The sequence below is a fragment of the Bos indicus x Bos taurus genome, chromosome 13, assembly GCF_003369695.1.
Source record: "Bos indicus x Bos taurus breed Angus x Brahman F1 hybrid chromosome 13, Bos_hybrid_MaternalHap_v2.0, whole genome shotgun sequence".
NCBI classification, from domain to species: Eukaryota; Metazoa; Chordata; class Mammalia; order Artiodactyla; family Bovidae; genus Bos; species Bos indicus x Bos taurus.
In genome coordinates, this window is record NC_040088.1 from 9,358,559 (window position 1) to 9,372,178 (window position 13,620).

The 13,620-nt window shown below is 44.3% G+C and overlaps 1 protein-coding gene across 2 annotated transcripts; it reads right to left on the bottom strand.

Moving 5' to 3' along the window:
* Positions 1 to 1,966: 1,966 nt before the first annotated feature.
* On the bottom strand, positions 1,967 to 10,338 carry LOC113902975 (trophoblast Kunitz domain protein 1-like). Of its 2 annotated transcripts, none has more exons than XM_027558437.1 (6): positions 10,165 to 10,338; positions 7,952 to 8,035; positions 6,699 to 6,758; positions 5,388 to 5,471; positions 2,995 to 3,187; positions 1,967 to 2,532 (listed from the first exon to the last, which is right to left on the bottom strand). In XM_027558437.1, the coding sequence occupies exons 1-6, from the start codon at positions 10,256 to 10,258 to the stop codon at positions 2,499 to 2,501; spliced, it is 549 nt and encodes a 182-aa protein (XP_027414238.1). In that variant the 5' UTR covers positions 10,259 to 10,338; the 3' UTR covers positions 1,967 to 2,498. The 2 variants fall into 2 exon arrangements, with proteins under 2 accessions (XP_027414238.1, XP_027414237.1); XM_027558436.1 differs by having other exon boundaries at positions 2,995 to 3,190; positions 10,165 to 10,293.
* Between the last annotated feature and the right edge of the window lie 3,282 nt (positions 10,339 to 13,620).

Here is a 13,620-nt window from a genome sequence, read left to right on the forward strand (position 1 = left end):
GAATGCTCAAACTACCGCACAATTGCACTCATCTCACACGCTAGTAAAGTAATGCTCACAATTCTCCAAGCCAGGCTTCAGCAATATGTGAACCATGAACTTCCTGATGTTCAAGCTGGTTTTAGAAAAGGCAGAGGAACCAGAGATCAAATTGCCAACATCCACTGGATCATAGAAAAATCAAGAGAGTTCCAGAAAAACATCTATTTCTGCTTTATTGACAATGCCAAAGCCTTTGACTGTGTGGATCACAATAAACTGTGGAAAATTCTACAAGAGATGGGAATACCAGACCACCTGATCAGCCTCTTGAGAAATTTGTATGCAGGTCAGGAAGCAACAGTTAGAACTGGACATGGAACAACAGACTGGTTCCAAATAGGAAAAGGAGTTCATCCAGGCTGTATATTGTCACCCTGTTTATTTAACTTATATGCAGAGTACATCATGAGAAACACTGGACTGGAAGAAACACAAGCTGGAATCCAGATTGCAGGGAGAAATCTCAATAACCTCAGATATGCAGATGACACCACCCTTATGGCAGAAAGTGAAGAGGAACTCAAAAGCCTCTTGATGAAAGTGAAAGTGGAGAGTGAAAAAGTTGGCTTAAAGCTCAGCATTCAGAAAATGAAGATCATGGCATCCAGTCCCACCACTTCATGGGAAATAGGTGGGGAAACAGTGGAAACAGTGTCAGACTTTATTTTTCTGGGCTCCAAAATCACTACAGATGGTGACTGCAGCCATGAAATTAAAAGACGCTTACTCCTTGGAAGGAAAGTTATGACCAACCTAGATAGCATATTCAAAAGCAGAGACATTACTTTGCCAACAAAGGTTCGTCTAGTCAAGGCTATGGTTTTTCCTGTGGTCATGTATGGATGTGAGAGTTGGACTGTGAAGAAGGCTGAGCGCCAAAGAATTGATGCTTTTGAACTGTGGTGTTGGAGAAGACTCTTGAGAGTCTCTTGGACTGCAAGGAGATCCAACCAGTCCATTCTGAAGATCAGCCCTGGGATTTCTTTGGAAGGAATGATGCTAAAGCTGAAACTCCAGTACTTTGGACACCTCATGCGAAGAGTTGACTCATTGGAAAAGACTCTGATGCTGGGAGGGATTGGGGGCAGGAGGAGAAGGGGACGACAGAGGATGAGATTGCTGGATGGCATCACTGACTCGATGGATGTGAGTCTGGGTGAACTCTGGGAGTTGGTGAGGGACAGGGAGGCCTGGCGTGCTGCAGTTCATGGGGTCACAAAGAGTCGGACATGACTGAGCGACTGATCTGATCTGATCTGTGCATACTGTGGTCTCCATGGCTCACTTTACTCATCTGTCATGAAACAGATACTCTGTTTTCCCAAAGTGCCTCTATCCTACATCTTCTCTGACACAGACCAGGAAAACATCATCCACATGCCTCTACTTGAGAGTGGGAAGCTGCCATGTTAGGAAATGAATGCAGCAGCTAAGCGTCATCACTATGCCTCCATAGCCTCTCTTGAAGGACTCTTAGGATGGTTAATAGAACCGTGCAGGCAAAATGCAGGCTAACACAGAGCCTGGGGCACTAAAGGGTACTTGCTCTTCTTTAACTGAACTAAGAAACCTCCTCCCCACAAGTCACCTCAGGGTATTGGATTCTTTAGAAAAGTGGACAATAGAGCCTAAAGCGCATTCTCCTTCTGAGAATCCAGTAGGACAACTTGCCCCCAAATTTAACTGAACTTAGAAGAAAGGAATAAAAGCTGTCATGTAGAGGTGTCTGTCTCCCAGGTTTTGTGTAGCATGGGGGCCTACTAAGAGGTCGATGATGCTATAATGGATTTGCTTCCTATACCCAGTAGTGCACAGTCTGTGGACTGGGAAACAGGAGGTGCCCACTACTCTGCAGAACATTGAGAAGGACCACCATTTCCATGGACCCTATTGGTTAAGGTTTGTAGTTGCAAACTCCAGTCAGTTTAATTTTGAATATGCATTTATTGAAATATAAGCCACAGTGTGTGAAGCCACAGAAAAGAAAATGCAGCAAGGAGCTTCTTTATCCCAAACTCTTCTCTCATGACTGATGCTGAAAACTGGAGGCTGGAAATTCCACCTTGGCCACGCACAAAGAAAGCAGTGATGGTGGGGAAGGGGTTGAAAGTGAGGATGCCGTGAGGATGGGGGTTAAAACAAAAATCCTGTCGTAAAACCGCCAGCTCTCTAGTTACTCTGGTCATGGGGAATGTGTTTCTGCATCCCTTCCTTCCTTCCTCAAATAATTATGAACTGTCTCCTTAGCCAGGAACCGTGCAAAGTGCTAGGGATAAAGGGAAGACATGTTCTCATGGTACTGAGCCAACTGGATGAGACAGAATTAAGACATGTAGACCCATGGAGGAAAGGAAATGGACACGTCTGGCTGATGAGGGTAGAGGAGAGAACTGTGAGGAGACTGAACTGTTTCAGAAACAGCCAAAGCCCAGCCCTGCAGGGGTCCTCCTCAGACTTCAGGGTTTCTGGGGACCACTTTTTGCATGTTCCCTGCAAAAAAAAAAAAAAAAAAGAATTTGCTGAGTGCCAACATTGTAGGCCCAGACATCATTCTAGGCCTGTCATCTTGACAGATCCTATGTTTTCAAAAAAATATGGAACTATGGTCCCATGACCCAAATCACAAACAAGATGGAAGTGAATTTTCCAAGCCTAGGTGGGGTGCTCAGGAGCACTGCAGACCTTCCCTGGAGGGTGGCTGAGTCAGTGTTCCCAACTGAGAAAGGGGAGCATGTGATCAGTCTGAGATGATCACAAAGAGGCCTCCAGGGTTGACCTTCTGCCATCCTCTCCCTGGAGAACTCGCTCAGTGTGGTTTCACAGGACACTGCAGCCTCTCCTCCTGGCAGCAGTGAGGAGGAAGACTGTGCAGGGTGAATGGTGTGTGGTCCCCTGAGCTCCGCCCCTTTCCCCAGCCCTTCCCCTCCTCCTGTGCCCCGGGCCCTGTCTTACCGCAGGGAACCAGCCCCTTGACCGCAGGTCTTCATGCACTCCTCTTCTGTTATGAAGTTGTTTTTGTTCCCTCCGAGGCCGCCATATGTAAACTGCTCACAGTGACCGGTTTCGGCATTGTAGAAGTACCTGGGCCATGAGGACTTGCTGTGACCTGTTACTTTAGGCTCCAGGCAGAAGGCAGGCTTAGAATCTGCTGGAATGAGAGGGGAATCATCAGTTATGATGATGGTCATCACAGCTCTGTAAGAGGTCAACAACTAGAACCACCAGTTTGTTTGGAATAGAGAATGTTAGGGTTGTGGGGGGTGGTCAAATTGAAAAGCCCATTTAAATTGAAAGCCCAAATTGAAAAACCTCTTTCTGGAACGTAATTCTGAATGTTGCTAGGCATGACATGATACAGTTGTAGTTGTTCATTCGCTCAGTCGTGTTGGACTCTTTGCGACCCCATGGACTGCAGCCAGGCTTCCCTGTCCTTCACCATCTCCTGGATACAGTAATCATGTACAAATGTATACTTTTTCATGAAGTACCAAGCAAAATTGGGATAATGCCTTTGATTCACCTTAAAACTTCTATAAGGCTTCCCTGGTGGTCCAGTGGTTAAGAATCTGCCTTCCAAGAAAGAAATTCTGGGTTCAATCCATTGTCAGAAAACTAAACCCCAAATACTGTAGGCACTAAGTCGGTATGCCATAACTACTGAACCTGGGGTCTGCAACTACTAACTCACCCCAATAAACACAGAAATGCTCAAAAAAAACCCCCACAACTCTACAACATAAACAGGTCACAGGTAAGAAATATTCCTTATGTGTCACTAATTACTGGGTCTGGATGCCTGAGTTTTATAATACTATTAATATTCTCTGCACTTATGTGTATGGTTATTAATAAAATTTTAATAAAATCATTAGTAAAACTAATCATTAATAAAAATTTTGAAGGAATCGTGCTATAATGGAAAAAAGCATGAAGAAAACATAACACTGTGTTTACTTCGGTTACCTCACAGGGATTCTATAAATTGAATATTGATACTATTGATACTGTGATTGTAAGAAGAAATGTACGTATTTGTTTTTTCATGCTTTTCCTGACACTGTTCCTAAAAATCTTAATATTTCTCATGTGATGAGAACAATAAAAGTGTCTTTTGATATGTGAAGTTGATGAGTTTGGAAGACCCTCATGAGCCCAGAAAAGTGAAAGTGAAAGTGAAGTCACTCAGTCATTTCCAACTCTTTGCGACCCCATGGACTGTAGCCTACCAGGCTCCCTTGTCCATGGGATTCTCCAGGCAAGAATGCTAGAGTGGGTTTCCGTGCCCTTCTCCAGGGGATCTTCCTGACCCAGGGATCGAACTCAGGTCTCCCGCTTTGGCAGGTGGGTTCTTTACCACCAGCACCACCTGGGAAGTGGTAATAATCGTTATATGGCACCTAAATATACTTTCTTACTCGAACAAGTAGGTAGAGAAATTGTTTCCAGATTAAACTTCTTGGTGGAAAATGCCCAAAATTCACCATGAAATGTGATTCAAATCTTTATATTCATGACTGGTAATCTCTTCAAAAACCCATGCAACCTGCATCCCCTGTTTAGATGAGAAAATTGCAGATGTCTTGCCCCAGGACATGGCATGTGAGTGGCAGGGCCAGGACAAGATACTCTCAAATTACAACTCATCTGATACACTACCTGATTCTGCCAGGAAATCTGGAAAAATAGATAACTGAGAACAGTTTCTGGATGCAATGCCCTATTGTCATTGCTTCCCTTTTTTAGAACATCTCTGAGCCCCTGAATCACAAGGGAGAATGAGTCTGGGTTTTTCCCAGACAACAAATATGTGCTGTCCCTACAAAGACAAACCAATTTCCCAAACACCCACTGGGTGTCCAGCTAGCCCATTTACTTCTGATTTGAAATTCATGGAGTTACTGCAGATTCTGCAGGTTACGGGCTCAAGACTGTCCTCAGTTCGGCTGCCAGCCACGAGGTCTCAAGTCACTCATGCTTGTGACCAAATGGCTAAAATCAGGGAATCCATATCCCACCTTCACATTCAACAACTAAATAGAATCTGCAGCTAAACTGAGGAAAACCTTGCTTACTCTTCCCAGATTGATATACAAAATATAATTCAAGGCAGTACAATGGAGGAGATGTGTGGGGATGGGAGTGTGCGCAGCCTCTGTCCCCTAGTGAGCAGAACACCCTTACATTATCTTCCAGTATTTGCCAACCCACAAGCTTCCTGACCCCAGCGTTTATGTATTTCTTCCTAGATTTCACTAAACAGGCCTAGTGGTTGGATCATTAGCCATTGGTGATTGCTGTCATTCCCAGTGAACTTTCCTCTCCCCAGAGGTGCAGAAACTACAAACCTTTATTCTCTTCTCTGAGCGTTTGTGTTGGGAACACCTCTACTGCATGGTTCTCCAGTTGCCTTCCAGAAATCATCATCTGACCTATGAAAGGGAGTAAATTACAAGTGTGTCCAGGAGGCCTGGTCCATGAAACGGGGAAAGGATCAACGTGGATAAGAAAATAACAGTCAAAAAAGAACAAGGGAAAGGGCCTGGAGACTTTCGTAATATTGTACCAGCTTTGGTCCCACAGCCTACTACACAAGGGCTGTTTCTTGCTTTCCCTGAAGTTGCTTCCCTCCGTGGTTCCACATCTTTTAATTAGTTTTTAATAATAGAGGAATAATCATTACTTGATAAAGAAATGTTTTTATTTGTCCAAAGCAAGTAGGTAGAGAAATGCTTTTCAGATCAACATATTGTGGTGGAAAATGGACAAATCTGGCCATCAAAAGTGAATAAACTTTGTATTCGTGACTCGTCATCTGTTCAAAGAACTCATGGAACATGTTTCCCTTGTTCAGATGAGGAAACTGCAAATGAAGTTTCCTTGTATGTTGCCCCAGCACACAAGCATGTGGGTGGCCTCATCAGGACAAGCTTGTCAGGTCACAAGCCATTTGATACGCTACTGATTTGCTAGGAACTTGAGAATACAGATAACTGGTAAGAGTTTCTGGGAGACGTGTCCTACTTTCACTACTTACCTCTCCCCAAGCCTCATGTGAGCCCTCAAATCACAGGGGAAGGTGAATCTGGTTTTTTCCCTGACATGAAATACATGGTTTCTCCACAAACACCATCCAGTTCCCAACACTCAAGGGGTGAACCACAGTCAGCTGACTTCTAATACCGTATCTGTGGAGTTAGTGCTGATTCCACAGGTTGAGGGATCAATATTGTCCTGACTTCAGATATCAGCCATGTGTTCTCGAGTCACTCATGCTCTTGACCAAGTGACTAAAAGTGGGAGTTTCCATGACCCCACCTCAATGCTCAATAACAATAGAACAGGAGAACGAGCTCAGGAAGACTCTTATTGTTCTAAGGTTAAGGTACAGGATAAAACTCAGGAACCACGAACTGGAGGAGATGTTTAGGGCAAAGGAGGAGTGGAGGTGGGTGGAGCCTCCATGTCCTGGTGAGCACAGCACTCTCACATCACCACCACTGGTTTCTACTTCATAAGCTCTCTGAGCCTATATTGATGGATATTTTTTTGAGGTTTCACTTAATAGACATATTTATTAAATCATTGGCCAGTGGTGACCAATTTCAATCTCAGATCCCTCCCTTCTCCCCACAAGTAGAGAAAGTTCAAACCCTTACTCATTGTTTGAGGCAATCCTTTTAATTCATCGAATCCCACTCCTTTAAGAAGCTCGGCAACTATAAAAGACAAAAATTCCAACATTTTCATGAGTCTTGGACCATGAATCAGGAAGGGATCAAACATGGATAATAAAATGATAGTCAAAAGTGGACAAGGGAAAAGGCCTGGAGATTTTGCTAATATTGTATCAGCCTTGGTCCCATGAACCAGCTATAAAAGGGCTGTGTTTCATTCTTTCCCTGCAGTTACTCTGCTCAGGGGTCCCAGGTCTTTCTGATTAATTTTTATAATAGAGGGATAATCATTATTTGACACATAAATATACTTTCTGGCCCCAAGGAAGTAGGTAGAGGGATTTTTTCAAATGTACATATTGTGGTGGAAAATGACCAAATTGGCCATGGCATGCAAATAAACTCTTTATGCCTGGTAATATGTTCAAAGAATCCATGTAGCATGTACCTGCTGTTCAGATGAGGAAACTGTGGATGACTTGTCCCAGAACACACAGCATGTGGGTGGCAGGATTGGGACAAGAAATTGCCCTGTTTCAACTCATTTGCTATATTACACTATTCTGCCAGGAACTCTGAAAATATTGATAATTTGTGAGAGTTTCTGGGTGCAGTATTTTCATTACTCCCCTTCCCAAGACTCTCGCCAGCTCCCAAGCACAGGGAAAGTGAGTCTGGGTTACCCTGACACCAAATATGTGGTGTCTCCTGTAAGAAATCCAATACTCCAAACACCCACTAAATGTACAACAAGTCAATTTACTTCTGATATGAACTGAAGAAGTTAGCACAGATTCTGCATGTTGAGGGCTCAAAGTTGTCCTCAGTTCAGATGACAGCGAAGTGGTAGTGATTTGATAAAGTATACAAAACACAAAAGTTTCATTACCCCACTCCATGTTCAATAACTCAGTAAATCTGATGACCAAACTCAGGAAGACCACTCAAATGCGGATCTCACATTATTATAAAGGATAAATCTAGGCACAGCAAAATGAGTGAGATGTGCAAGGCAAAGTGGAAGTGGAGGTGTGGGGAGTCTCCACGCCCTAGAGAACACAGAGCCCTCAAATCACTGCCATGTGTTGCCACTCGAAAAGCTCCCTGAATGCCCACATTCATGGATTTGTATTGAGGTTTCACTAAACAGGTATATTGACTGAATCATTGGCCAGTGGTGACTGTTCTCAATCTTAGTGCCCTCTCCTCTCCCCAGAGGTGCAAGAAGTTCAAACCTATAACCATAGCATCCATGAAAGCTGAAATCAGATCTGTTACTGAACGCTTCTCAAGTCTCCTTCCATGGCTTGTCTCCAGACCTACGAAAGACAGGAAATTCCAGGAGTTTCAAGAGGCCTGGCCCATGAACCAGGGCAAGGATCAAATATACATTATAAAATGATAGCAGTTAACAAGGGATAGGACAAATGTGGATAATAAAATCATAGTCAAAAGAGGACAAAGGAAAGGTCCTGACTGCTGCTGCTGCTAAGTCACTTCAGTCGTGTCCGACTCTGTGTGACCCCATAGATGGCAGCCCACCAGGCTCCCCCGTCCCTGGGATTCTCCAGGCAAGAACACTGGAGTGGGTTGCCATTTCCTTCTCCAGACTTTACTAATATTGTATCAGCCTTGGTCCCAGGGGCAAATCTACACAGGGCTGTGTTTCTTGTTTTCTCTGCAGCGGCTCTGCTTATTCATCAGGCCTTCTGGTTGTTTTTCATATTAGAGGAATAATCATCATTTGAACCTAAATATCTTTCTTGCCCAAAGCAAGTAGGTAGAGAAATTGTTTTCAGATTAACACATCTTGGTGGAAAATGCACAGAATTCACCATGAAATGTGAGCCAACTCTTTATATTCATAACTGGTAATGTGTTCAAAACCCCATACAACATGTACCCCTCTTCAGATGAGAAAATTGCAGATGACTTACCCACGTGGCATGTGGGTGGTAGGGCCAGAACAAGATACTATCATGTTGCAACCCATTTGATACACTACCTGATTCTACCAGGAGTTCTGAAAATACAGATAACTGAGAACAGTTTCTGGGTGCAATGTCCTACTTTCATTACTCCTGCTTTCGAAGCATCACCTGAATCCCTAAATCACAGTGAATCTGGGTTTTTCTCTGACAACAAATATCTGGTATCTTTACCTACAGCAACCAGTTTTCCAAACACCCACTGGGTATCCAGCAAATCAGTTTACTTCTGATTTGAAATCTATGGAGTTAATGCAGATTCTGCAGGTTGAGGGCTCAAGACCATCCTCAGTTCAGATGCCAGCCATGAGGTTCAGAGTCACTCATGCTTGTGATCAAATAGGGAAAATCGGGGTATCCATGACCTCACTTTCAAATTCAACAGCACCATGGAACTGCCGGATAAATTTTGGAAAATGCCTTGCTAACTATTCCCAAATTAATATACAAAATATAACTCAAGCAAGTAGAATGGAGGAAATTTATATGGCAGAGAGGGAGGGAGGTGTGTCCAGCCTCTGTGCCCTAGTGAGCAGAGCACCCTCATGTCATCTTCGTGTACTCACCAATCCACAAGCCCTCTGAGACTAGTATTTATGTATTTCTTTCTAGGGTTCACTAAACACCCGTACTGGTTGGATCATCTGCCTTTGGTGATTGATGCCACTCTCAGTTCCCTCCCCTGTGCTCAGAGGTGCTAGAATGAGAGGTGGTGAAAACTGTAACCTCAAAATGGATATTTGAGGTTTCTTGGAGATCAACTGCATCTTGAGGTTACCTTGAGTCGCATTTTTTACTCTGTCTATAAAGTCAGTAAATTCCAAGAATTTTTAGGAGGCCTGGACCATTAACCAAGAGAAGGAACAAATATGCAACTTTCTATTACTACACTACAGTGAGGTTCAGGGACAAGGTAGGGACCAGGGATAGAGAGTCTTAGAAATGGGGTCCCTGATCTGGTAGACTTGGGTGGGATATATACATATTTAATATAAAATTTTAATATATATCCTTATGAGAATCATGATGCCAATGGAGACAAAAGTTTGCAAATTCAGACTTCCCTGGTGGTCCAGGGGATAAGAATTGGTCTGCCAATTCAGGGGACATGAGTTTGATTCCTGGTTTGGGAAGATTCCACATGCCTTGGGGCAACTAAGCAGGTGATCTGCAACTACTGAGCCCAGATGCCTAGAGTCCCTGATCTGCAACAAGAGAAGCCACCACGATGAGAAGCCCACACACCACAATGAGAACGTAACCCTGTAACTAGAGAATATTCTCTCTTAGGCAGGAAGACCAATGCTGCCAAAACCAGCCAGACAAACAAAAATCCTGGCCAATGTGACAGGAGAAATCCAGAGAGGGTTGGCAGCACCCACCTAACACCTGCCCTCCCCATTCCATGGACTTCCATCATTTCCCCAGAACCTGTAGAGGAGAGGTGAGCCTGGACCTACCTTGGTCCTGGGTATGGTGTTCATACACCGGAGTGCTGTCCACCAGGATAACCAGGAGGAAGAGAAGGGCTGCAGAGAGGCAGAGCCGGTTCATCTTGGTGGCCTTGCAGGAGGGCTCCTGAGGATGCTGGGGACGGACTGAGCTTCTAATATCCTGGCTGAGGGGTGGGATCAGGCAATGAGGAGGGGAGTGGGGAAGGGGAGGAGCTGGGTCAGTCTTGTTTATTGCAAAATCTCCCTCCAAGGCATGCCTCCTGCTTCTGTCTGCAGGGGCCAAATGTCCAGGAACAGCAGTTCTCAGACTTGCCTATGCCTATGGTCTCATGTAGACACAGATTGTGATCAGGCAGATGCAGTTTTGTCCAATATGATCCCTCAGGGAGCATCTCAGCACCTACAGTAGTGCATGGCACACGATGTATGGTCAATGGGTAGATGAGAGCAAATCACAAGACATGTGAGTGAAAAGTAGTGTGTTAGCCCAGGTCCTCCTTTTCAGCCTCGTGTAGGTGTCATCACATCTGGGCCTCCATGCCCTGACCCCCCTCACCTACCTCAGATGACAGGTGTGACACAGGTCACCTTCCTACAATCACTGCCCCAGCTTCTCCACTGGATGGACATTTGCCCTTCACCAGGCACTGGTCCGGGCAGGGACTTAGCTGGAGAAGGTGATTTTGCTCTGGCACATAAGCCTGTTTATGCATTGAAAAAGCAATAAGGGGAGGGGGCAGAGGGGGACCTGTGAGCTGAACATGTCTCCACAGCATAACCAATAGCTGCTCCTCACGTGGTTTCACCAACAGGAGAGCTGCCTGCCTAATTGGACTTCAGGGGACCTTGGATGATCACCTGGAGTCACCCCCTTACTCCTGCTCTCTCCCTCAGTGGTTTTGGGGTCAGATAACCTCAGTGTGGGAGCCACCTCTGCATTTTCCTAACTTTATTCCTGAGGATTTAAATCTCCTAGAATCCCGTGTCTTCAGGTATCACGTGAGATCCGCGCTGCCCACATCATGTGGTTGCTGTGGGATCAACGGATGCAACAGGCATATATTCCTTCTCCTTGAGAAGTCAATGTCCTTTGCAGTGTTAGTAATAACAGTAATGAGTAATTACTCCAGGTAAAACTTAAATTCTTCATTGTGGCAGGCATTATGCTAAGCACCTGACAAATATAACTCATCTAATCCTCAAAAATCTTTAAAGGGGAGAAACTGTTAATATGTCCTCATGTTACCTAGGAAGTACCTGAGATAAAAGAAATAAAGCAATTTCCTTAGCTCATAACTTGTAGAGAGAGGGTTGGACCCAAAGATCTGACTTTAAGAGTCTGTGCACATGCGCTCTGCTGCATTGCAAGCTGTAAATTACTGTGCACATGTGAGGGGTGTTGCTGCTGTTTAGGCGCCCAGTCATGTCCAGCTCTCTGAGACCCCATGGACTGCAGCCCATCCTCTACCCCTCTACAGTGCTGCCTCCTGTCTTAGCCCAGGCCCTGATAGCACCACTGTGGGTCAGGATAGTCCTCCCCCATCTTGACATTGTTCTTCTTTGCTTTGAAGCTGACAAATACAAAGGACTCAAAGATCCCAGACTTGGTTATTTTAGCCTTGCAGGGATCTGTGTATGGAGACTGCAGGCAGAAGTCAGGCCACAGGGTTGTAAAGATGGGAGGATCTTGGTCAAATAGAGGATGGTAATCACTGTTTGGTCTACCAGGTGAACAACTGAAACCACCAGTCTGTTTGCAATAGAGATGGTCGGGGTGCAGAGGGTGAATGTGGAAAGGCCCTTTGATATCCTTCTGTCCAGGGCATTATTACCAATGTTGTTAGGCATCACAGAGACAAGATAATGCTGCAAATAATTACATATTGTTGCTGAATATCTATAGATTAATTGGCATAATGCCTCTGACCAGCTCCAAAAGAACAAAAATAGAGGATACATATTAGGAATGTTCTCCACATGTTGGTAATGATTAGAGCTGAAAATGGTCTGTGGGTTTATAATACTATTTTCTGGATGTATATGATAGGAACTTTTCACCATTACCAAATAAAGTGTGAAGTTGGATAACCAACAAGACCTATTGTATAGCACATGCAAAGCCTCTCAGTGTTGTGTGGCATGTTTGATGGGAGGAGAGTTTAGGGGAGAATGGATACGTGTATATGTATGGCTGAGTCCCTTTGCTGACCACCTGAAACTATCACAATATTGTTAATTGATTACACTCCAATACAAATAAAGAGTTGAAAGAAAAAGTGGGAAGGCATTATGCTGTACTAGAGAAATGCATGGAAGAAGAGCCACCAGTGTGTTCACTTTCGTTACATCATGGGAGCTGGAATAATGGCGTATTGAGGCAATATCGACACTGTGACGTATATAAGAGATTTCCTGCTCTCCCTGCACTTGCCTCTGCAGGGCAGAAGCTCATTTGCCACTCAGTGTTCTGATGAATTTCATAACAGAAATGATCATGATTTGATACATAAGTTTTTTTAGAGGGGTAAAGAAATGTAGGTATACAAGTCTTTTGGAGTAAAACATTCTGGTGGAAAATGGACACCATTGACCACAAATGTGCAAACTTTTTGTACTCAGGACTGGTGATCCTTTCAAAAAATTCATGTAACTGGGTCCCCATGTTCAGGTGAGGAAACTGTAGATGACTTGCCCCAGGACACAAAGCATTTGAGTGTTAGGATCAGGATAAGTCACAACCTGTTTAATCAATACCTCATTCTGCCAACTATTCTGACAATGCAGAGAATAGGGAAGGGGTTCTGAGTGCTCTGCCCCACATAATATAATTGCAGAGCCCTGACCCTCATAGTAGACACAAATGGTAGAGAAGAGTCAGTTTGAGATTTGTCCCTGATTCCAAACATGCAGGGTCTCCACCAACAGTACCCAGTTCTCTCAAACCCACTGGGCATCCAGGAGTCAATTCACTTCTGACACTAAATCCACAGAGGTGACCCAGATCTCACAAGGGAGGGCTTGGTCTCTGAGGACTGTCATACCTTCAAGTGTTGATAACAAATCCTGCTGTCATTTACGTGTGTGACCAACTGGCTGTAAACTCAGAGGTTCCATGACCCATCTGCCGTATTATTTATTAGAAACCCTCACAGAACTCAGAAAAGCCCTTTACTTACTGCCCCAAGTTATTATAAAGCATAAAACTCAGGGAAAGCCAAATGGAGGAGAAGTGTAGGATAAATAGAGAGTTGGAGATGCTGAGCCTCCAGGCCCTTTTAGGGTTCTCCCTGCTCTCAATCTCTTGATGAGATCATCTCCTCTGAAGCTCTCTGAACCAAATGTTCATGTATGTTAATTGAGGGTTGGAAGTAGGAAAGTTGATTGAATCTTTGGCCACTGGTGATTAAACTCAGTATCTGTCCCCTCTCCTGTTCCCAGAGGGAATAGGGGTTAATAGTTTAA